Source organism: Hippocampus bargibanti, linkage group LG10 (assembly GCF_051943395.1).
Source record: "Hippocampus bargibanti isolate YZ-2025 linkage group LG10, ASM5194339v1, whole genome shotgun sequence".
Lineage (NCBI taxonomy): Eukaryota > Metazoa > Chordata > Actinopteri > Syngnathiformes > Syngnathidae > Hippocampus > Hippocampus bargibanti.
In genome coordinates, this window is record NC_142743.1 from 17,382,268 (window position 1) to 17,407,145 (window position 24,878).

The 24,878-nt window shown below is 39.8% G+C and overlaps 2 protein-coding genes and 1 long non-coding RNA gene across 4 annotated transcripts; 1 reads left to right on the plus strand and 2 right to left on the minus strand.

The window, feature by feature from the left end:
• Positions 1-250: 250 nt before the first annotated feature.
• On the minus strand, positions 251-11,118 carry LOC148892716 (uncharacterized). The gene is made up of 3 exons (XR_016116192.1): positions 11,090-11,118; positions 1,156-1,251; positions 251-372 (listed from the first exon to the last, which is right to left on the minus strand). It is a non-coding gene; the product is annotated as an uncharacterized LOC148892716 (long non-coding RNA).
• LOC148892717 (uncharacterized) lies at positions 5,892-13,091 on the plus strand. 2 transcript variants are annotated; one of them, XM_089005840.1, is made up of 11 exons: positions 5,892-6,216; positions 6,361-6,509; positions 6,596-6,749; positions 9,262-9,618; positions 9,738-10,019; positions 11,032-11,055; positions 11,141-11,242; positions 11,319-11,349; positions 11,441-11,490; positions 11,877-11,911; positions 12,790-13,091. In XM_089005840.1, the coding sequence occupies exons 1-11, from the start codon at positions 6,156-6,158 to the stop codon at positions 12,877-12,879; spliced, it is 1,335 nt and encodes a 444-aa protein (XP_088861966.1). In that variant the 5' UTR covers positions 5,892-6,155; the 3' UTR covers positions 12,880-13,091. The 2 variants fall into 2 exon arrangements, 1 of the variants encoding a protein (XP_088861966.1); XR_016116191.1 differs by lacking the exon at positions 12,790-13,091 and having other exon boundaries at positions 6,141-6,216; positions 11,141-11,239; positions 11,315-11,349.
• A 2,942-nt stretch (positions 13,092-16,033) lies between these two features.
• misp3 (MISP family member 3) lies at positions 16,034-24,660 on the minus strand. Its single transcript, XM_089005839.1, has 4 exons — positions 24,553-24,660; positions 20,907-22,870; positions 19,970-20,043; positions 16,034-18,102 (listed from the first exon to the last, which is right to left on the minus strand). The coding sequence occupies exons 2-4, from the start codon at positions 22,822-22,824 to the stop codon at positions 18,007-18,009; spliced, it is 2,088 nt and encodes a 695-aa protein (XP_088861965.1). The 5' UTR covers positions 22,825-22,870; positions 24,553-24,660; the 3' UTR covers positions 16,034-18,006.
• Positions 24,661-24,878: the final 218 nt, after the last annotated feature.

Genomic DNA, 24,878 nt, shown 5'->3' on the forward strand with positions numbered 1-24,878 from the left:
TAGGCGGGGCTTACACGTCACCCACTCAGTCTGTATTTGCATATAACGCCCCGCCCCTTCTGCTTGTGTGGTCGTATGAGGGAAGTGATTGTCCCAAGCAAACAGGGCGTCTACTGTGCAGCACTTTCGTGTAAATCAGGGGACCTTTTTGACTAAGAGAGCCATAAAAGTAAAATATTTAGAAATGTTTGTCAGTGAGAGCCACAATGTCAGAATGTATTATTTAAAATAACTTTGTAATAGTACTTACCATTAACATGAGTGATTTTCCGTTCCTCATGATTGGTAAAAATCCAGCCAAACGATCGGAATAAAAGTCAACTTGCCGGGTCCAGAGGCGAAGTTACTGCTAGCTAGCTAGCCTGCACGCGGCTGTACAGAATACAATAAAAATTCCCCTTTTTCCAGTTAGTTTTGTTCCTACTTCAGCTGTTGTTCAAGCGCTATACAAACCAATATGTCATTAGTGCATTTTGGACAGCTGTCCTCATTTCAAGCTCATATAACTCCAGACCCATATAATTTAGGAATTAACTATTTTTTCTGATGGAAGAAGAGAGTCCAAGTTTTCTAACACTGTATTGATTGTTTATGTAGTCCTAAAAATGTATATTCTGTGGGTCCTGGAATTCAAGTGACAATAATAGAAACCCTGGCACTGGAGTCGACATACTTTTGCACATCGTCTGACAATGAATGAGTTAAAAGTTGACAATAACTCAACAACATCAAAGTGACAGAAAAGTAATAATTAAATAAGAACTTGAGGGTTAATAGGCGAATGCCACAATTTTCATATTGATGTGTTAGTTTCATCAACACAATAAACCTCAGTTTAGCGGCGATACATTCTCTCATGCAGCAACAGAGTTGACCTGATTTTGGCGGCACTGCATAATAACTCAACACAAGCACCAGAATTGGTCTCATTTCTACAAACAGGTCAGTGACAATAACAATTATAAACTGGTGGTTTGTAGTCATTTGTTTTTGTAGCCGTTTACTGGGTGACCCACTCGTTCCGTTTTGTAAAGGTACTCATTTGCAATTCTAATCAGGTCTGTGTAACACTAACAATCAAAGCAGAGTACAAACTGGATCACACTATAAATTCAACTTAAGTCAGCGATTCTATCTCGCAGAATGAAAATTCACCTCATTTGAGTTGACAAAGTTCTGCTGAGACTTCACAAGGGGGGATTCTCCACCCACTGCTGTGTTCGCATTGCAGCAAGATGAATGATGTCGAGACTGGAGAGGGTGGGGGACGAAAAGGGAAAGAAATACACTTTCAAAAGCTGTGAGTTTGTAGGTCACTTATTGGGGTCATGAGCGTGTCACAACATGGGTATGTGGTTATTTCACTGCAGGGGTCGGGAACCTAAGGATCCCAAACCATTTACAGTGATAAAGTGAGACCTCAACTTACAAACACCTTATCTTACAAACTTTTTGTCTTACGAACCTCTAATTTATGAAAATTAAACCTTATAATAAGCACTATTTTCATAATACACACCCACCACGGCTGGCGGAGTGATCTTCGGCGGAAGCCCACGACCGAACAGCGCTCCAGCTGGCGCTACTTTGCACACCCCCTCTCATTGAATGCACACGTCGATCGCCTACTTGGAGCTTTTTGCTGATAATTTTACTATGATGGGACCGAAATAAACCACCACAGGCTCGTGTTCAGCCCAAGAAGACACAAAATAAAATCACCGTCGCTGAGAAGAAGGAGATACAGTAAAGTCTCGTTATATCGATATTCAAGGGAGTCCGAAAAAATATCGATATAACCGGGACTATCGATATATCCGACCCAGTTTGCATGTAATTTTCTCCGTGCGTGCATAAAAATAGTATCGATATAACCGGGACTATCGATAGATCCGATATCGATATAACGAGACTTTACTGTAATTGAAAAACACGAACGAGGTGTGCGTTTGTGTGATTTAGTGGCTAAGCAAGGCTATGCTAAGTCAACCATTGCTCCCATTCTCCGGAACAGAGAAGCCATCAAAGGTGAGTCTGTTGCAAAAGGTGTTTCCGTGCTCTCAAAGCGACGGTCTCGGGCAATCGAAGAAGTTGAAAAAAAATATATTTTACAGCACAGTTTATTTCTTTAATTACAGTCCTCATGTAATGTGCCTCTCTTTGTGACTTTATGATACAATGCAGTGTATTTCTTTACAATTACAATACAATAGCACATTTATTATACATAGAATAAGTTATGTTGTGTGTAGTTTTAAGGCTTATTTAGTTAAAAACTATATTTTATGGAAACCCAGGAACGGATTATTCCCATAATGGTTTCCTATGGGAATTTTTTTTTTTAGATACACACTTTTCACCTAACACACTCTGTCTGGGAACCAATTAAGTTCGTAAGTTGAGGTCTCACTGTATATTGGCTTAGGAACTTAATTGGTTCCCAGACAGAGCGTGTAAGGCGAAAAGTGTGTATCCCAAAAATTAATTTCCCATAGGAAACCATTAAAATTAGAATAATCCCTTCCCAGGTCCTCATAAAACATAATTTTCTACTTTCTAATTTTCTAACCCTTAAAACTACACAAACTATACCTTATTTTATGTATAATACATGTGCGATGGTATTATAATTAAAGAAATTAAAGCTCCTGTATTTTGTTATTCTACTTCTTCCTTTCCTCTTACATCCATAACTTCCTTACCTCTTACATCACTTTATGACTGTTGAGATTGTGCAAGCATTTGTTTCCTGTGTCTCAGAGCAATGTCATTGTTTATTCACATTCATCATTGCACTACGTACAGTGCTTCTTTTTAATGCATTTAAAGAAATCACGAATAAATGTAAGGTTTCAAATAACCTGGCACTGGTTTTGTCCCTTTTGGACCCAGCACCGAGTTAGCTGGATTTGGCATACTTTTGAGCCAGCAGTATTAAGAGTGTCTTCTTGTGGTGTGTAAATCACTCTTGAAGACATGACTTAAGTCAGGCTGCCATGCATTGTGAAAGTTGTGCTAACATGATTCTTGTGAACCCTCAAAGTTGACTATAGCAACATCCTTACAGCAGCAGATGCCCATTTTTGGCCCATGGCTGTGTTGATTTTCCCTCATTTTCATGATGCCCGCAATGAGCGCATGCATGCTAGTATGAGAGAGTCGGAGAGGGAGACAGAAGGAGTGTCAATGCAATGATCCAGAAGTGAAGTTCTTTCATATTTTTCCTTTTCAGGAAACACTAATCGCTGACCAATTACAATAAACAGGGAACGTGTTCGAGGAATTACTTGAAATTCTTTGTGGGAAACAATTTAAACATTAATATATATATATATATATATATATATATATATATATATATATATATATATATATATATATATATATATATATATATATATATATATATATTTCCATACATTTTGCTCAAAAACACTTCTGAGGAAAACTCTTAACTCATTCACTGACCTTTGCAACAGACGGTCCAGACATGTTGCAAGACACATGATTAAAAACGACACAGTGTTCAAAGTCAAGCTAAGGTCACATAAATTACAACCGGTTCTCAGTTCCTATACTCCCACTGCAGCTGCAACGCCAGCACGGCGCTCCCTCAAGACTGCAATGTGCCTTTTATGTAAGTGTAACAACTGCATAATAAATGACGAGATGTTAAAGATTTGTGGAGCTGTTCAATATTTCAACATATTTTCTACTGTACACATTATTGAAGCAGACCTGAAGTGTACAACATTTTATTGGTGGAAAAAAATAACAAAGTGGGCTAATGTGCAAGTGAATTACATTAATTCCAAAAGATTTTTGTATGTTTTTGCACGGGTAGACTTCAGGAGGTTGGGTTGGTGGGGGTCATCTTAGGGTGAATAACTCATGTTTATGTTTATTAGCAGTCCTCCCGTATAGCTCAATAGTTACAGGATAACCATGCCATCTTGGAATGTGGTGTCCTTGATTGTCATTGGTCGTTCTCTGCAGGTCCTCACCTCTATCCCGGACTGTGTATGTTTGGACATGGGTGTAAATTTGCAAAACACAATCGTTATATGAAGCTATTTTGAATTAAAGGACAACCGACGTCACTTTTTTGTTTCTTAACTGACATCAGAAAAACGTTTTATAGCATCTAAAATACCCAAAACACGCAGTATATTTTTATTCAAATGCAAAAGACCAATAAAAATTACTTAAAGTGTCCAAAATCTGCAAAAAATTGAGCTGCGAATTGGGCATTTTCAGAAAGTCCCGCCCCCTTACATGGAGCTTGGTCGCCCTCTTCTGGCTCTTTTTGGTGCAATATGACGTTTTCAGGCCAAACAAGTACAGCTAAAGATATTGACGTGATGCAAGGACTGCTACAATGTGTCGTTTTTTCGGTCAGGGGCGATCCTTCAGTGACGTCACGTACGGACTCGTCACCAACTCAAAAACAAGACTTCCGGAATATTCAGCGCGAGTCTTAAAACGTAAAATATAGCTATATGCGGTGGAATCTTTAAACTGAGCGTAAAATACGCTCAGTAGAAGTCATTTGAGGCCATTTTACAAATTATAGACACAACTTGTCCGGAGACGTCAGTTATCCTTTAAACATACTTTTATAAGCCTTTAACATACATTCAATGACCGTTCGGAAAGTATCTCATTGGTAAGTTGAGGAGCGTCTGCAATGTTGCCAAATGATACATTTCAAATTTTACAGACGTTCTTCCATCATTTAGCCCATGCAGAAAGTGGTTCCTTCCTCTGAGATCTATCGATCTGATTAATACATCTGTCTCTTTGCAAGCTGATTTTTTTTTTTTTGAAAAGGATAGAGCGTTATTTTGCAGGTAGGAAAACCCACATCCTGTCCGGTCACGCCACTTGCCATCTGAGTTTAAGCAAGGAATTCAGTCTGCGATCAAAATGGGTCGCTTCTGTCCCCTTGAGCTTGGAAATGGGACATACAGTGATGTGCTGCAGGGAAGAGTTAAACTATTTTAAGGGTTGCAGTGAAGGTTACCAAAAAGGAGAACAGAGTTAGTTAGCCTGAGGCGTTCACTTTTCAAATATATTGGACAGATTAAAGAGGCGGGGAGTATTGTTAAATAATTTACACTCAGATCTGGGCGGAAAGATGTTGAAAATGAAGCAAATTGGATCCCACCCCTTGCAATTTTATATGCAATATTTTTTTAAAGATCATATTCCCATTGTTTTTTTTAAACAAGCGCAAGCAACTAATAAATCTGGATTTTAGTAAATAATCAGATTGATTTTATTGGACATAAATATTTTGGTCTTATCGATTTGGTCTTTGGTCCCTCCAAAAGTGGTTCATATTTTGAATGAGTTAATATTGTTTTTGGATATTCGTATACTGGCTCGGTCCAGATCAACATTGATATTTTGTAAACAAATCAGGACCATTATCTGCACCACAACACTACCTGCTGGACAACGTGTGGAACTGCCACTCTCGGCCCTGAAGGAATACAGTGATCCTCTCTACGTCGCGGTTCACTTACCACAATTCCAGTGCATCGCGGATTTATCGCTATGTATATATGTGCTATGTATCGGTATGATAGGTCCAAACCTATCATAGCAGAGTCCGCCATGTCTGGACAGTAGGGATATATATAAGGCCTAAACTACCAGGAAGACTTTAGTTTGCTGACAAAGTTTCTTGGATAAGAAGCGAAACATCCGACACCTTCAAAAAAGTACAGATGACGGCTGAAGAAACCTTTTCATCAATGGACCACTCCTGTACGACTGAGAGCTTACACAGACGTATTATATAACTCTTTGCGGATTTTTTGTCGATCATGGATAGTTCCCAATTAATGGATAATGGATAGGTCCCAATTAAAGATAAAAAAACGAAGGATTACTGCACTGCATTGCCACCAGCTGAAGAAACAATCTGATTTAATGGACTAAAGTAAAAACAATGGTGGGCCTGCTTCAGATGATATCATACATCCGACTTGGACATCGCACAAGAGGAAGTGTCTACATGTTCAACCCCCTCCATCACAACATGACTTTGCTTTCACATATGACATCCGCCAAGAGAGGAAGAGACAAGGGGGGTAAGAGAGCAGTTTTTTTTTCGAGAGCCAGCTTCAACTCTTCTTCTTGCCTGAAGGATGCAAAGTGGACGATGGCTTTGGATACAAACGCTGGTGCTAACTTTTTTACCACTATGGGGTAAGAAACACGGTCCATCGGCAAGCTTGTCCAATATTATCGATCACGTTTTTTGCGTGTTTGCATGTTACATGGCTCAGATGTTGCTTCATCTGGAAGGGGAACTGATTTCTCTTGTGTAACGTCCCTTTTTTTTAACCGTAGGAACATTTTGGGCTTCCACGTCTCCTCAAAACCCGCCGGCACCTGAACTGCGGATACATTCGCGGTCCGGGGACTCCGTGGTTCTGGTTTGCCGGACCTCAGAAGGTCACCAAGGAGTTCTCTTCAAACTGTTCAGATTCACCAAGGAGGTTTTACATTTTTTCTGGGGACATCAGATCTTTTGTGGTGCCGTTTTTGTGTCCACTTGATTAAATGACTTCCAACTTTCTTTAAGGTGGATTCAGTAGAGCTTTCGCCATCTGAGGAGGTTTTCTTCACTGTCCAGCTCAGAGTGGCAAGAGAACCTGAACTTTTTTGCTGTATGTATAAGAACCAGCAAGGCCTCTACAGTGCTTTCAGTCCCTATTTAAAGACAGAACAACAAACAGGTAAGTGCTAATCCACTAAATTGCCGATGCATATGTGGAACTGTCGCGGCTTGGAATTGAAGCGGATTTACGCCGGACACGAGACGTGAGACAATCTCTTTTCGTCAATGGATGCTACAGCTTCTTGTTTGCTTTCAAAACTATGCTTGTAGGAGTGCACATTCCACCATGACGTCCCTGATCCACTGGTGTAAAGGATGCTTTGATCGTCTTCTATTTCATGTAAAAGTTTCATGCAACAATGAGGATGCACAAAGTGCTTAAGATTGAATGACTGTCTATGTCTTTGTGTCGTCACATTACTTGTTTTTTGTTTGTTTTACTTCAAGATGGCGTTGCGAGAGTGACTGCCTTTCCAGCAGCTCCTGTATTTTGTTTTTGCTGCTGTGAAATGTAAATTTCTCCACTGTGAGACAAATTAAGGGTCACCCATACACAATAACAGTCAGATGTCACCACATGACTTAAAAAAATAAAAATAAAAATCGGCACAGATTTTTACCGTTACTTGTGGCATGAAATAATAAACACTACCATCCGTTGCGGTAGCTCCCTATGTCGTCTCATTGTCCTGCGCTCGGTGTGTGTGCGCCCGCGAGCGTATTGCGGTTGTCATATCCTGCTGCATTTCATATTGAAAGCTACCACCCACTTACAACATCAAATAAAAAGCACACTGCAGAAGGTTAGAAGAGGAGATTTGGTAAGCAAGTGCGGTAAACCATGGCAGGATACGACACTACATGATACACTCGAAGGAATAATATATGAAATACTATATATTATTCCATGGGGTGTGTCTTTTTTTTCCTCGACATTCATTAAAAAAATGGCCTTCTGCAAATTGTTCCCGCAAATTGGGAATTTTACATTAGATTACATGAGCCTTTATTCGTCTCACAATGGAGAAATTTACATTTCACAGCAGCAAAAACAAAATAAAGGAGCTGCTGTAAAGGCAGCCACTCACGGGGCCTCATCTTGAAGTCAAAATTTAAAAAAAAAGTGACACAACACAAAGGACACAGACAGTCTTTCAACTTTAAGCACTTTCTGCACCCTCGTTGCATGAAGCAGTTCTCGATGAAAGAGGAGAGGATCAAAGCGTCCATTTCACCAGTGGCTCAGGGACGTCATGTTGTAATGTGCACGTCCGGTACAAGCTAAATGTTGAAAGCAAACACAAAGCTGTAGTATTCATTTATGAAAAGAGATTGTCTGAAATCTCCTGTCCCACGTAAATCCGCTTCAATTCCAAGCCGCGACAGTTACACACCCGCATCGCCACTCCACCTCTCCTTTCTTCTCATCATTTTGGTTTTTCTCGTGTGGGGTGTCGATAAAGTGCTGGTCAGACCTCTGACAATATTTTTCCCTTCCACGTGGGGCCAACATTTGCCTTTTGTCCATGTTAGTGCTTTGTTACAGCTTCAGCTGTTGTTAAAGCGCTATATAATTCAATATGTATGTATTGTGTTGCCTTTTGTACAGCCGCCCCCATTTCAACCTCAGATAACTCCACACCCATATAACTTAGGAATTAACCCTTTTTTGATTAAAGAAGAGTCTAAGGTTTCTTACACTGCCCTGAATGTTTATGTAGACCTAAAACTCAATATTCTGTGGGTATTGCAATTTGGCCAAAAATGACAAAAACCCTTATTATGATTATGATTATTATTATTATTATTATTATTATTATTATTATTACTAACCCTGACTTTTGACTTCAACTGTGGACAGTTTATCATGTTATCGGATTACACGGTTGTCAGAGATATTTGTTCGGACACGGTGAACAAAGACTCAAACACAAAGATTGTCCTTTACTGCAGGCAGGGGACGCAGCCATTAATGACCGACGCCCAACTACTGCAGCCTTCTGCCAAGCTATTTATTGTAGAGCAGGGGTGTCAAAGTCATTTTTTGCCGCGGGCCACATTGTAGTTATGGTTTCCTCTCGAGGGCCGTTATGAATTTGGGGAACCCATTAGAATGTTTAAATCCCTTCAAACATTACATATAGAGCACATAGCAAATTAATGAATATCTTGTTTTCAAATCTGAAGTCAAGAATAATGACTTTTATTGTGGTTGACATCCAAAAATATGAAATTTTGGCTCAGATTTTAGCAATCATCATGGAATGTAACAAGTTTGATTTGCTTTCCCGGGCCGAAAAAAATGATGTGGCGGGCCGGATTTGGCCCGCGGGCCTTGACTTTGACACCTGTGTTGTAGAGTATATGCAAATTTAAGGGATATGTTCGTAAAACATAGTCTTCTTGATTTGAATACCATGTCCCTGGACGTCCAAAGTACCAACAACTATAAACAAAAGAATGGCACATTTTAATGGGTTGTCCTTTCCATGAACTGACAGATTTGTTGTAACCCTAAATTAGTCCAAGGCCAGATCTATCAATGGTGCATGAACGGGTACATTGATGAAGATGTTTGTCCCACGAGTGTTGATCATAGTCATACTGTACATATTTTCCCGCCTTTCCAGATGTTGCCACCACACAAGCGATACCCAGCCTGCCACCTCCAGTCTTATCAGTGGAGCCTCCCAGCGGGATGGTTGAACGTGGCGACATGTTGTACTTCCGATGCTCTGTCCCAGCTCTTCAGTCCACCTCCAAACCAAAGTCCTTCATTTTGCTGAGGACATCATATGGGCAGGAGTCGATAATCAGCCAGCATCATAACGTTCGGATGTTAAACTTGGAATCCCAACCGGGGGAGTTCAGTGTGGGGCCCGTAAAGCAAGGAGAGGGCGGCGAGTATGTTTGCCTCTACTACACTACACATGGAGTGGACATCGTCAATTCAACGATCAGCAACAAAATCCAAATAACTGTGAAAGGTATTTGACACAGTCTGTCCAGTTTTTCGACTGAGAATCTGAAAAAATATGTGATTCCTTCTCACATCTTTTTTTCTTTTGTGTGTGTGTGTGTGTGGGGGGGGGGGGTATATATCCAGATGATCTGCCTGTACCCACCCTAATTCTCCAGCAACACACACAAGTGTGGCAAATGCTCTGCACGGGCTCCCCTGCATACCCTGGGGCTGTTTTCACCCTTTACTTGATGGACAGTCAACTTCCAGTGGACAGTCATCATGTACAAGTCACCAGTCACAAGAGCGCCTTTGCAATACCGGTGCAGGACACTCTGATGGCTTTGTACCAGTGTCAGTACAGTGTCCTCATGGGGGACAAGTGGATGAATTCTGAACGCAGCCGCCCTCTGGCCATTTCAAAAGGTACTGATTTTGCGCCCCTTGTTCTCGTTAGTGTCATCGGTAATCGGCATTGCAACATGGTTAAAAAGATCCATTGTTTTGGTACATACACGATAAGTCAGTGATTGATTATTTGCCAACAGTGTCTGGCTTGATGGCAATTTACCTTGTCATACCACTCAACTTTTGAAACCAGAATGGCCTAGTAAAATCCATGGGCCGCAGTCCCCGGTCGGTCATACATACAGTAAAGTCTCGTTATATCGATATCGGATATATCGATAGTCCCGGTTATATCGATACTATTTCTATGCACGCACGGAGAAAATTACATGCAAACAGGGTCGGATATATCGATAGTCCCGGTTATATCGATATTTTTTCGAACTCCCTTGAATATCGATATAACGAGACTTTACTGTATATACAGTAAAGTTTCGTTATATCGATATTCTCGGGAGTCGGAAAAAATGTCGATATAACCGGACTATCGATATATCCGATCCTGCGGCATGTAAATGTTCTCCTTGCGTTCATAGAAATAGTATCGTAATAAGCAGTACTATCCATATAACCGATATCGACAGTGACGTGCAGTCAGTGGAGGCAGGTGAGGCAGTGCCTCACCTGTCATCATGGAAAGCTGTCATGGAAATATCAAATGAAAAAATAAATTAAACAGTTAGATGTATTTAGTGATTTGTACTTTAAAGTTCTTGTCCATTTAACTTCACCGTTTTAGGATTTTTTTCAAAATCGCTGAATTTTCACATTTACCGTTCAAGTAGAGACGAGCGGTGACGTCATCGATGACGTCAGTGTCTCAACAGCCATGAACCTCACCGCACGTCACTGGATATCGATATAACGAGACTTTACTGTATATATGTATATATATTTAAAGTATCATGCAAACTTTTTTCAAACTAGAAACATGTACAGTATATGTTTGTGAACCATTGCCTGGTTTTAGATGTTTTTTTTTAATAGAGATTTGAATGGATTTACATGCAAAATGTTTTCTCTTTTTCAGATCTTCCTCCTCCATCAACACAAGGTATCATTATTTTGATAGAAAGACTTTTCCATACCTTGACTTTACTTACATACGGTAGGTACGTGTTTGTCTCGCCTTTTCGCAGATGTGTCAGGTGTGGACTGGCCTCTTATCCTTGGCTCCTTATCCACTGTGGTGCTTTTCCTTTGCTCACTGGCCCTCCTGGGGGTAGTGGTGCACAAAAAAGGTACAGTATTTCCACCGAGTGCACCACTATGCATGTTGCATTTGTTTAGCCTCAAGTGTGCTTGTTTTTCTTAAAGTGAAAGCAGCAGCTGATGAAAACAACAAAAGGTATTGAGTATGGCAGCAGTGTTCATTTGTCATTTGTTTCAAAGAGAAGGAAATAGCACAGTGTGAGACTTTTTTGTTGTTTGTTTCTTAGATCAGAAGCAAAGTTTTGGACTCAAGTTCACGCCAGGGACCATGTCGTTGGTAAGGCTCTTTCCAATGAGGATAATTTCATGACGATGTTTGTGCAAATCAAATTTGATTGTGAATAATTTATTGAACACAATTGCAATGTTTTGTCCTTGACGGAAAGTGACAAGTAGAACAATTACTCTTCCACTAGATGGCAGAAGTTACATAATTTGTTGTATCCACCTGATTGACATTCACACAGGGATAGCATGATAGCAGTCAGTAAATCCTACAGTAAACTCAAACAAGATCATCTTAATTTCAGTATATCGTACATACCGTTTTGTTGTTGCCATGCAATCTAATGTAAAACGTGCCTTGGGCCAACCCATGTTGGCAAACGCTGATCTAGTAAAGTAGTATATTGATATTGTGACTATAATGTTTTTTTTTTTCAGACCTAGCCCTCAGGTGTGCCAGTGTGACCTCCCAGGTAATTATTACTCATCAGCTATAACGCCACTTGCCAACGTCACATCAACAAAAATCCTCCAATGATCTATAGGACCCATCTAGATATATTTCCAATAACATATTTCAACCTTTGTCGAAACAAAGATTAGACATTTTTTAGTTCTTTAGTTCGCTGACGAAGCCTCTTGGATAGGAGGCGAAACGTCCGAAACCTTCAAATTTGTACAGATGACGGCTGAAGAAACCTTCTCATCGATTAGACATTTATCTTATTTACCTGTCAGCTTTAATTCTCAGTTGCAGTTTTACAACCAAGGTCAATTCAGTCGGCTTGAATTATATTAGCCCTTTGAGTCAGCATACTTCGTGTATCCCAAAAGGTAAAAATAATGCATTCGGGTACAAACACGACACAATATAGGGTTTCTGTTTTGTGTTAGCATAAGCATCGGTGCTAACCCTTTAAATCGGTGTCATTTTTAGTGCTGATACTATGTGATGAAAAGTCTTGTGTTTAGAAGACGATTAGCACGAATGCTCATGCTAATACCTATTGCCAAACATTCTTCAACTGGTCAAGGTAACGCCGATGATTAAAATCGTCGACAATGGATGATACGTCCGTCACCTTCAAAGAAGTACTGATGACGGCTGAAGAAACCTTTTCATCGACTGTCCAGTGGACTATCAGATGACTTTTTCCCGGTCAAACTGTAAAATGTTTCTTCTTCATGAAGAGCTTTAATGGAAATGTGAAAGTCTCTCCCCAAATTGTGTGTTAGGTTACCAAAATGAGAAATAAACCAGAAGCTACGCTGCAGGAAATACTTTCATGCTGGGTTGCTCGCAGCTTGTGTTGTTATTGTGTTAATGTTATGTGCGCATGTGTGTATGCAGGAATGGGCCAGCAGGGACATGGGAACAGACAACAACTCCAGATCCCCATTATGGAACTCCCACTCCACATTCACAAACCCCATCCATTAGAAATCTCTCTCTTTATGTATATTTATAGTTTATTACGGTGTGTCTGTGTAGCATCAGCAGTCTTTAAACACAGCAGGACAGGAAAGGCAATTTCCTTACTTCCTTATTTCATGTGGAGAGGCACACTTCTTCAATTAGATGGAATGTGATGTTTATTTTATGTACCTGCCACTGAGCTACTATTCCGAAATAAAATCTGCCGTGTTTACTTATGAGGGTTGTATTGTGGGATGTATTTGTGATGCTTCATTCGTTTTAAGAATATTATTTTATTGTGGGTTATTGTGGACTGCAGATCTGTACAATTTTCTATTTTTCAGAACATTCTCCAGCCATCTTTTGTTTGTAAAAACCAAGCCATCCATTCTTTTAGGCCAATGTCCTGTTGTTTTCGTTTTCTGAATGAAAAAAAAGACATGCATATGACATTTTTGTAAAATGCTCTAATGAATACAACCACTTGTCTCTTGTTGAAATACAGCCGTGGAAAATAGAAAATGATATATATAAATATATAATATATAAATAATAATAATAATAATAATAATAATAATAATACATTTAATTTATAAGCGCCTTTCAGAACTCTCAAGGTCATTTACAGTCACAGGATATTTTTTTGGGTGGATGAGCAGTGGCAGCCACACGCGCCAGGGTTCACTCAACTCGGAAGTAACTCAAATAGATTGAAAGCTAGCTAGCTGGACAAGTACTGTGTGTATAAATGCAATGAATAGACATACACACAAGCGAAAATTCTCCTTATTTCATAATTTCAGCAAGCGAATCAAAATTGAAAGTGATGTTTCATCGTGGTTCTTCTTGTTTTTGATAGTTGAAAGTCTTTACAGAAATATGAGATACTGCCAGCAGAATTCTTTCATGTTCATGAACAAATTAATAAAATACAAATTGTATTCGGAGGTTTGGACAGCGAGCTGATTTGTGTGGACGTCTTCATGTTGGGCCAACACAAATTGGGAGATCAAGTAGGGGGATTATTTTATGGAGAAAAAATGTTTACTGCGAAATATCCAGCAGGGGTCACTGTTTCTGTGTTCAAACAAATAGAGTTTCTGGAATAAATTCTGCACTGTTCTTGATTTCTTAATAATAAAGAAAAAAACTGATGTCATCCTAGCTCGGAACATGCACCACGACACAACAAACAAAAATCATACAAAGGTCATTTTTTATTTTATTTTTTGCTGCATGGAAGGAAAAGCAAACTTGAGGGCAATGTACCTTTGCCTCGTTTTTGTGTGCTGCCCAAGAATTCAGCACTAAAGGTCATTTCTCACAGTGTTGTGCAGATAGATTTTGTTATTTCCTTTCAAATCCGTTCAACAGACACGTTATAATAATAATACATTTCATTTACAAGTGCACTGACTGATGAGCTGTACCAAATTTTCTGAATAACATAACATAACAAAACATAGTACAGTATAGTATAGTACTATATAGTATAGTATAGTACAGTACAATGCAGTATAGTACAGTACAGTATAGTATAGTACAGTATAGTATAGTAAAGTATATATAATATAATATAATATAAAATAATATTCCTGAGAAGCTTGTTATATTTTCTTTCTTATTGTATTCCTCAACCGTTTGTGTTCAAATAACAGCCACTAATCAATACTACACTAACATTAGCATTTCAACGATGTGTTGAATTATTTGTTCGGATTGAGCTATGAAAAAAAATGCAAGTGCAAAAAAAAAACGGTACCCAAAACTTAATTTCTTAATCATTCTCCACCCTAACAACAAAAGTATTCAAACAATCATGGCATTTATTTATTCTACAATTGATGAAGAAGCAACATTTACAAATGTGCGAAGGATCAAACCCCCCCCCCCCCCCCCCCCCAAGTAGTGAGGTGCTGCCCCTCTTATACAATTACATTTTTTCCTTGGTAGGGATTAAAATCTGACGCATAACCTTGAACAGCAATAAACTTGCATAGCAACACTTAGATAGCATGATGTTGGATACAAGTTAATCGGTAATTATAAGATAAACATTCACACTTCGACTCCGAAAAGTGCTCGGTACACAATTGCCATGTGACATTATTGATAAAAAAAATCTAAATACAACACGCCGGTCTTCTGTCCCGCATTACGATTTTATGTCATCCTCGTTATCCTCTTTTCTCTTGAACGTGCCTCAAAAACACCCCCACGCCCAGGCAAAGCCTTATGATGCAAATATTTGAGAAAAATCAGTTTTGATGTGTGTGGACGCCACTGAAACATCCACGGGGCACATTGCATACTTCAAGGGCAACCGACATCCCCAGACAAGTTGTGTACATAATTTGTAAAATGGCTTCAAATGACTTCTACTGAGCGTATTTTACAATGATTCCACCGCATATAGCTATATTTTACGTTTTAAGATTCATGCTGAATATTCCGGAAGTCTTGTTTTTGAGTTGGTGACGAGTCCGTACGTGACTGAAAAAAAGGACACATTGTAGCAGTCCTTCCATCACATCAATGCTTGTTTGGTCTGAAAACCTCATGTTGCACCAGAAAGAGCCAGAAGAAGGCGTCCAAGCTCCATTTAAGGAATTTATCAGCCTGTGGAAACGGGTTGATTCATTCGTCACAGGAGCTCGGTGGCAATTTTCTGCCTCTTTTTGGGTGAGACATTTCTCCGCAATGTTGCCTCAAAATAGCATGGAATACATTCTTTAATCGATTTCAAACATGTATGCTTTCCTCTTCAGAACTATTTGAATCATATTCATAACTGGATGTGTAACAAGAAAGCATATTTTCCGAATCTGAAGCCATTGTTTTGATTCTCCAGCAATGCAAGACGTCTTAACGTGACGTCACGAACTGGGGGCGGGACTGTCTGAAAATGCCCAATTCGCAGCTCATTTTTTTGCAGATTTTGGACACTTTAAGTCATTTTTATTGGTGTTTTGCATTTGAATAAAAATATCAGCCTGTGTGTTTTGGGTATTTTAGATGCTATGAAACGTTTTTCTGATGTCAGTTAGGAAACAAAAAAGTGACGTCGGTTGTCCTTTAAGGGACAACAACACCATTTTTTGTTTTATATTAATATTTTTGTTATATGTTAATTTTTGGTTTAAATACCTGAATAGTTGCCATAGAAACAGAGACTTGATGACTGTGATGGATTTCTTTACTTTTTTTTTTACATTATCCCATTAATATTTCTGCCAATCTAAAGACAGACAAATACTGAACTGCTGATAAAATAGAATACAAAGAGTCACCTGCTAGCTAATATCAAATTCCATTCCAAAGTTAAACATTTACAGCATGACTCGAGAAAGTGTCAGCAATAGCGGCACTTTTATTCACTCACGTGTACTCTGGACTATCATAATTCACCTGCAAAATCTGGATCAACTCTTATTGCAATGTCATCCGAGCGCAACGCATGACGGTAAAGTCCAGGATTAAGTCCTGGTTTGTTCATAGTACTGGGTGACAAGCTTATTATTGCCAATTTGGTGATAACATAAAATAAAATAGCAGTGAACTACATGCGAGCTTGTTTTTATTCTTATTTTTTTTTTAAATCAGACTCCGCTTTACACATGCTTGGAATTATAAATGGTCGCCAGTGTGAAGCAGTGTGTTCCACCAATCAAAATTATTATAAGTAACAAAATGATTCCCAAGACTCAACATGGATTGATGATCAAAGACACAATGATTATGTATCTGAAAATACCTTTGAATTCAAAAACTACCTGGCATAAGCACTAAAATGTGTTCTTTTATAGCATCAATGTTGAACTGGGTGGTATCATAAAATCATAAAAGTTTACATTGTTTTTATGAGGGTCGGACCGATATGAATTTTTGGAGGCCGATGTGGATTTGGCGAAATAGATTTCATCGAAAATATTTATCGACTGATGAATGATAAAAAAATGGATATACAGTACAGTGAATAACAGAATTTAAAAAAATCAATTAGACAGAATAAGAGAAATTGGCAAAAATCAGCAGATTATGGTTTTTTTTGTGGAAGAAATGTTTCATAAGTATGTATCTTTTTCTTATTTTGCAATGTGGTCATGTAAAACAAAAGAGCTAATATAATCCAATTATAAATGTCGCATAATTAATCTATTGCTTTTATTTGGTATATGATAAAATGTTAAGAGAAAATCAGAAGGATATTGAGATTAAAGGACAACCGACACCATTTTTTTTGTTTCCTAACTGACATCAGAAAAACGTTTTATCGCATCTAAAATACCCAAAACACGCAGGCTGATATTTTTAGTCGAATACAAAACACCAATAAAAATGAGTTAAAGTGTCCCAAAACTACTTCAAAATGACCCCGGAAAAGGAGAGTTTCAGAAGGTCCCGCCCCCTTGTTCGTGACGTCGCGCCAAGACGTCTTTGCCTTGCTCAAGAATCAAAACAATGGCTTCAGATTCGGAGAAGATGCTTTCTTGTTAATCATCCAGTTCTGAATATGATTGAAATAGTTCTGAAGAGGAAAGCATAAATGTTTGCAATTGATTAAAGAAGTCCTTCTATCGCATTTTGAGCTGTCTGGACTCCAATGTAGCTCCCAGATAATGCACAAGATGGTGCCCAAGCTCGGTTGGAAATGGGCTGATTTGTCTGCTGGGAATTTGTGTCAAGTAGTATCAAATAGTAGTCTTGGTGCAACACACAACGATTCACCATTGCTTTATTTTTGTGTTTTCCTTCTAATTTCATCCATCATCACGGATCAACACAAAGTTTTCAGACCAAACAAAGTACCCAAAATGCATTGCGTGTCGCTTGCGTTCCATACGTGATGTCACGTCAGACATCGTCATAAACTCGAAAACAAGACTTCCTGAATATTCAGCGCAAATCTTAAAACGCAAAATATAGCTATATGCTGTGGAATCTTTGTAAAATACGCTCAATAGAAGTCATTTGAAGTGATGTTATAAATTATGGACACAATTTGTCAGGAGGCGTCGGTTGTCCTTTAAAACGTGTACAAGTGCAGTTAGTTTCAAGTCATTTTTTAAATTCTGTCTGATGTCCTCACTTCACCCTTTTCATCATTCACACGCTCTACAAAAATCAACTTTTTTCAAAACTTGCTCCTCATTATTGATCGTCCACGTTGTATCCGTTGACCAGGCCCGACTCCCAAAGGTCCACCAAGGGTGTCTTGTGTCTGGAACTGTGGGCGGTCTGCATCACCTAAATGATGGCGAGAATGCACAATGGGGGGGGGGCATCATTGATCAAGGTCAACAAAGCGAAGGTGAGACTAAATGATTGGGAAAACTTTAGTGAAAGAAAATGAAAAATCTAGGAAAACGAATGCATGATATGAAAGATGAAAATGTCTGAATTAAATTATTTTACACACTTTCAGAAGGCTTGGAAGTTTCTCCTTCATTGTATAAACCTAAATCATCTTTCCCCATTGCTATGAATGGAATACACATTAATTTGTTCAGCCTCACCCGAAAAAAAAAACAACAAAATTACAAAAATGATTTAAAGAGAAAACTACGACTCTATAGTATTGCACTTTCTAAAAACCTAAAGTAACATTCTTCTTTTCCTTTCGGCTTTGCCCTTGTGGGTCGCCACAGCGAATCAGTGTGGTCCATTTTTAGAGGATTGATTCGCATCATAAAATGAAATCCAATATTTCGAAAATTATCAATTTTTGTTACACTTTTTTCAGTTTAATGGCCAGTGTGTGTGAATCTAAATTCCCTCCACCTCTGTGTGCCCCCCCCCCCGCCCGTCTCAGCACGATGTGGGACAGGGCTTTCAGCTGCACTGCCCCAAAACTCTGGAACTCACATCCTCCAAACATTCGTAACATCGATTCTCTTCCCACCTTCAAGTCTCATCTCAAACCCCACCTACTACTACCCTGAGCCGAAATTATTATGGCACTGTAATCAGCCACAGATGATGAACAGAAAGAAAGTTTGTAGAAAGAGGAGACAACACTTTGAAATAGATGCAAGAAGCCACAAGGCAGGTAATGGGAGTTAACACACACACACACACACACACACACACACACACACACACACACACACACACACACACACACACACACACACACACACACACACACACACACACACACACACACACACACACACACACACACACACACACACACACACTCCCCAGACTCTTCTTCCCTGTCTCCTTATCTACCAAGATAAGATCCTCACTGTGTGTTCCGAGAGTTATCAGATGCTTTGCGGCCCACATTTGGCGCCGCGGAGATGCTTGTTTGCTGTCTGCATTGAAGCCTGGGAACTTTTTAACAAGAATACATTTCATATTCACCCCCACGGATTAAACACCCACCCCTCTTCCCCCGTGTCGTTCTGCTGCAGGTCGCCTTGGAGATAATATCTCAACGTTATAGTAATTATTATTACTTCTCAACAATAAACTGAACTGGACTGCAAACACCGATGCCGTGATCAAAAAGGGACAGAGTCGCCTCTTCCTACTCAGGAAACTGAGGTCTTTTGGAGTTCAAGGGTGGTCGCTTCTGCCATCCAGTATGGAATTGTCTGCTGGTCAGGCAGCATCAACACCCAGGACAGAAAAAGACTGTATTGGAAGCAGGCAGGAGGGAGCAGGTATTGTATTTGACAAATTGTATTAAAATAAAGTCAGCAGGAACAAAATCTAAAACATCAAAGTCATCCGAACAAAAAAGTAGAAAGTATCAAAGAAAACCATGAGTAAAAATCTGCCAAGATGAAACAAACCTGACAGGGTGAAGCAAACGCATTCAATGAAATTACCCGACACGGAATGGTCGTGCCGGGAGTCCTTTCAACTGCCACTGATTGGAACGACCAACACCTGTGCGGCTGCAGGCGGTGCCAACAGCGACACTCGTTGGTCGCCAACCAGATCGTGACACCTCCATTTACCATACCATGTTTGTGGTCATGGAACTCATTTGAATCAAGTATACTAATTGCAAGGTGCTGTGTAATAATAATCAGAAATATCAGATCATATTTGAGTGTGTTTTAAGAATGATGTTATCAAGCGCCAAGGCACCCTTGCTAACCTTTTGCTGGTTCACTGCATCTTCATGGTCCTGGGCTGGAGGCCACGCGCTGATTTTTCCAACAGATTGACGGGCTGGTGGAGATGGAAGAAGTTGATTTGTATTAGGAAGAATGGGCGAGACAATAATTTGTCCAGCGTCATCATAGACATACACAGCATTCACTTTGGTATTTTTTATGCCCTGTGATACCATTCAGATTTACACAAAGACTGTGGAGAAACCCTCCCTGACAGCAAACACACACTCACGCATGACATTAAAATTGATGCTGAGCCAAGTTCAATTCATAAAGGAGAATTTTTTAAATGAGTCGATAGTTGAGTGGGCGAGTACAGTCACAATTCCAAAGAGGGGTGGCAATCACAGTGTGTACATTAGGATATGATATCATCACGCTATCTGGCTCAAGTTATCTATCGTTTCAGGTTAGCATAAAAAAAACAGTTCAATAAAATGAACTGCAATATGTGATTGTATATGACGACATTGTTTCACAGAATATAACTACATTTTCAATTTATAGTCAAACGAAAACTACATTTTTTTTAACTAAAAACTCCAATATCAATGCTATGAATCCAAGGAATCAAAATAATCCAACACCAATATAAATCACCATCTACAACTCTGAAAATAGAGTTTTTTTAAACTCATGTAAGTAACAATGCAAAAAAAAAGTTTAGTAAACATTACTTCATGATATCAATGATATCTGAAGTATCACGATATCACATAGGATTATCGATAAAAACACAATCCGACATCACTAAATTCCTTCGCTCATCCACACGGTTAAACACATTATACGACTATCAACTACGATACATACAAACATATTTCAACATATTAAATCTTCAAATTAGGAGCTATGATTCAATCTGAGACCACCCAAAATAAGATACTTGAGATGTGAATAAAACCCACAAACCCTGACCTTTTGTGTGTCTGTTGCGCCCACTGGCAGAAGAGTTGGAAGAATCCAGAACAGATCCTTGGAGGTTTCTTCTATCCATGCCGGCTGACCCACCACCATCTCCTCCTCCCCCATACAAGTAGATTCTCTGCTTGCGGAGCTCTTTCTCCCTCTCTTGAGCCTCCCGGATATCTTGCTCCACTTTAATACCATTTGTGAGGGAGCGCAGCTTGAAGAAAGGGTTCTCCTTAGGTAGCATCTCCTCTGCTTGCATCTCTAAATTGTATTGTCCGGATCCGGATGGGAGGACATTGGAAGCTTCTTGATCAACACGGACGAGGCCATCTACCCTGGCGTTGGTTGGGTAAAGCTTCTGTCCTGGGACACTGGTCTTGTTCGCCTTAATGATTACTTGGCAAGACATTCCCTCAGATAAACTCGGTTCTCTTGGAGGTGAACACCCATGAGCACCTATCACAAGCTCTGTACTCTGTACTTCTGAGCTTCTCACGGTGGACGCCTGTGATGAGCTTGATGAACTAGAGCTGGAACCGCTGCTGCTCACACTGGACATGCTCAAAGATGACTCTCTGCGGGTTTGAAAGGCTTCAAAAATCTGTTTCTTCTCTTTCAGTTGACGAACTGTCCCTTTATGATAGAAACCAGGAACCTTACCCAACTTGACCAGATCTTGCTCTCGGCCGACCTCCTCATGGATGTCATGCTGCATGAGTTTTCCTGCTAGCTCCCTGTCTGCATTATGATACTTCTCAGTTTTGGTAGCGATGGTCTGGTTGAGAACAGTTTTCATCAGGGGGATCTCAACGTACTCCGGGGATGCATTCGGAAGTCCCCTGGATCTTCTCAGACTATGTTCTCGCTCGATGGCCCGTCTGATTTCCCTCTCAATGGGGGTTTCTTTGGGTCGAGTTCCTTGGGGGGCTGCGGGGATGTTGGGAGTACTACGTGGGGAGAAGTCGGACGATAATCCGCTGTCGCTTTGGCTGTCGTCACTTGAGTCACTCTCCATTTTGATGAGTTTACGACCCTCAGTACTGTTGTTATTTTCTCTCTTCTCTTCCTGGATTTGCCTCAATCCACAAGATTTTAGCAGTCCTTCACCTTGCTCTCGTTCATCTACCTTGTTCCCTCCCGGTCCACCGTAGTACTGCTCTCCTGTTTCGCTTTCCCCTTCTGTCCTTTGCCCTGCCGTTTCTTCCTGCCTTTCTCTCACTGTGACAACACAGACAGAGCCTTTGGAAGGTGCCCCACCCTGATTGGGTGGCTCCATAGCAACGACAGACAAAGGTGCAGAGTTCTGGCAGAGCACCTGTTGAGTAGTTTCCTGGTTTGCTTCCTTGGGGGGAAGCGAATGTTGGGTTTGGGGTAGTAGCTCCGCCTGATGGTTGTCCAAGGGACTGACAGCCACATTCGAGTCTGAGGACTTGGAACCACAGGTGTTCTTTTCCTTTTCTTCATCAGCAAATGTTGGTGAATAAAAAACAAATGGAAATTGGTGAGTGATACTTTTAGGTGGCCTGAGAGAAAGGGCAAGAGAAGCCTCCTCAGATGGTGAGAATTGTAGAACATTGTGGTGACAGTCAGCAAAGTTGTTATTTGGGTTGATATCGTCATCACTGGGCCACTCTGGACCCTTCACTTTCAATCTGGAGAAATCCTTTTGGGAACCGCTTTGTCCAATCAACATATTAAACTCTTCAGGTTCCTCGTTAGATTTTGTCTGTTGGATTGCTGGAACCCAGTCTGACTTTCTGGCTTGACATTCATCCCTGTATCCCTGGAACATTTTAGTGTTATTGTCTGGTTCTGCTCTGTGGGCTTTTTGTTCAAGCGCAGCAGAATCAAGGCAGGCGTCCACAGCGCATTGCATCGGGCAGTCTTGCGGATCCTCTTGCTTTTGTAGGGACACTGTTTCCATGGTGATGGCAGTCAGGATCTTTTGATCTCTAGGCAGTCAGTCAGCGCTAAAAGGATATAAAGCACAGAGTGAAGCACCGCAGGGATCAGTTGTTGTTACAGCAGGAGCACAACATGCAAATTGTATGTGGGACGACCAAGCCGAGATCCAAACACTGAACCTGAGAATCATGAGACATTTTAACCACTTGGACACCACCAAACCCCGCAGCAGCTTTCCATTGCACTTTGAAAGGTTTTTACAATTGTAAACAATTTCACTTTGATTTCAAAATCATCCTTGCAGCTGCATATAACGACATCGTAATTCTCCAGCAATCAGAATCAGAATCAGAATACCTTTATTCGTCCCGCAATGGGGAAATTTGCAGTCCACAGCAGCAATAGAAGAGGGATGGGGTTGGGCTGGGAGTGAAAGGATAGAAAACAAGATATTCTAAGCATAACAAAATAAAAATGTCAACTGTATACTGTGCAAATGTAGATGTGCAAAAACCGTTCTATAAACAAGACTGTACATAATGCAGAATCAAGAAATGCATTTAGATATATTGCAACAACCCATATTTACAAGTGTCCAGTTTTTTTTTTTCACATGTGATCATTGGGAATTGTGAAGCCTGACAGCAGTCGGTAGGAACGAGCGGCGGTACCTCTCCTTCTTGCAGCGCGGGTGTAATAGTCTCTGCAAGACGTCTTGGCGTGATGTCACGAACTAGGGGCGGAACTTTCTGAAAATGCCCAATTCGCAGCTCAATTTTTTGCAGATTTTGGACACTTTAAGTCATTTTTGTGTTTTGCATTTGACTAAAAATATCAGCCCGCGTGTTTTGGGTATTTTAGATGCTATCAAACGATTTTCTGTCAGTTAGGAAACAAAAAAGTGATGTCGGTTGTCCTTTAAGTATGTTCTTTGTTGAAGAGCATTGTGACTTTTTTTTCTGTGGACAGATTCAATTTGTCGACAGCAAAAAAAAATGAATTTAAACATATGTTCTTATGATGTACAGTATAATGTTTATAAAAATATGAATGATATTACGGTGAAAAAAAACACGATAAAATGTTTAATTTAACTGATTTTAAAATAAAATTCCACTTGACCGGAAATTGTCTTCTCAGAACTTTTGTTTCTTCTCGAGACTTTTCACACGGACTTGTTTTCTTGGTGGTCGACTTTGCTTTTTACGAGTAGCGATATTTGTTATAACATTACTGCTAATATTTAATGACGAAAACGGAATAAAAAATATCTCAAAATTATATTGAACAATTTCTGTGTTTCCTGTACAAACTTTCTCGTAGGCCATACACATCTAAAAATGTGCAAAAATCATACAGTATATGGCAAAATACAGCCGGTTGACAGGTATGTATTTATAAAGCCTTTCCTGTATATTTAATAGGATATGCATTGCATAGCATCATTATCTCATTGTAAGAAGGTACACAAGAGATTACGGATAAGACACCTATGATGTAACGGACTTGCGTTTGCTATCCAAACAAAATACTTATTTTGTTGTTCCAAAAACAACAGTAACACAATCTTAACACCATTAAGATTACATCAAATGCAGGTTCCACAAACTCAATTTGAAATGGGGGCATTTTGAACATTTTTTTTCCTCCTGGAAATAAAAACATTTGACAAAAAGGAAACATTTAAACATAAAATAGCACAATCCTGATCAACATCATCATTTTCAACTCCAGGTAACCGACTGACCTGTAAACAGTCACCGAAGATGCCTTCCGAATGACACACATCATTGCATGACCATGCCAGCACTCCTCTCGTCATCTTCAACGTGCACATCTGCAATGCACAACGCTGACCAGCAATCACTTCCTCATACATAAACAATAATGACAACGCGCACGTGGACATAAGAGGCTTATTTTATTGCTGCTGTGGATTAAAAATGCTAATCCTGTTTTGGAGTGACACGTGTTTGCTTCACTCTGCTCACGTATTCACATTCATGAACAAACTATATTCAAAACATTCACAAACAAACAAAAGAAGAAAGAAGAAATACAAGATGGTGCCCA

What these genes read in the sequence shown, in the direction of transcription:
- LOC148892717 (XM_089005840.1), top strand. Translation starts at nt 6,156, where the DNA reads ATGCAAAGTGGACGATGGCTTTGGATACAAACGCTGGTGCTAACTTTT. An exon ending in AACTTTTTTACCACTATGGG is followed by an intron (nt 6,217 to 6,360) that starts GTAAGAAACACG and finishes TTTTAACCGTAG; the next exon opens with GAACATTTTGGGCTTCCACG. An exon ending in TGTTCAGATTCACCAAGGAG is followed by an intron (nt 6,510 to 6,595) that starts GTTTTACATTTT and finishes ACTTTCTTTAAG; the next exon opens with GTGGATTCAGTAGAGCTTTC.
- misp3 (XM_089005839.1), bottom strand. Translation starts at nt 22,824, where the DNA reads ATGGAAACAGTGTCCCTACAAAAGCAAGAGGATCCGCAAGACTGCCCG. An exon ending in GCGCAACAGACACACAAAAG is followed by an intron (nt 20,044 to 20,906) that starts GTCAGGGTTTGT and finishes CATCTCCACCAG; the next exon opens with CCCGTCAATCTGTTGGAAAA. An exon ending in ATGCAGTGAACCAGCAAAAG is followed by an intron (nt 18,103 to 19,969) that starts GTTAGCAAGGGT and finishes GCCATCATTTAG; the next exon opens with GTGATGCAGACCGCCCACAG.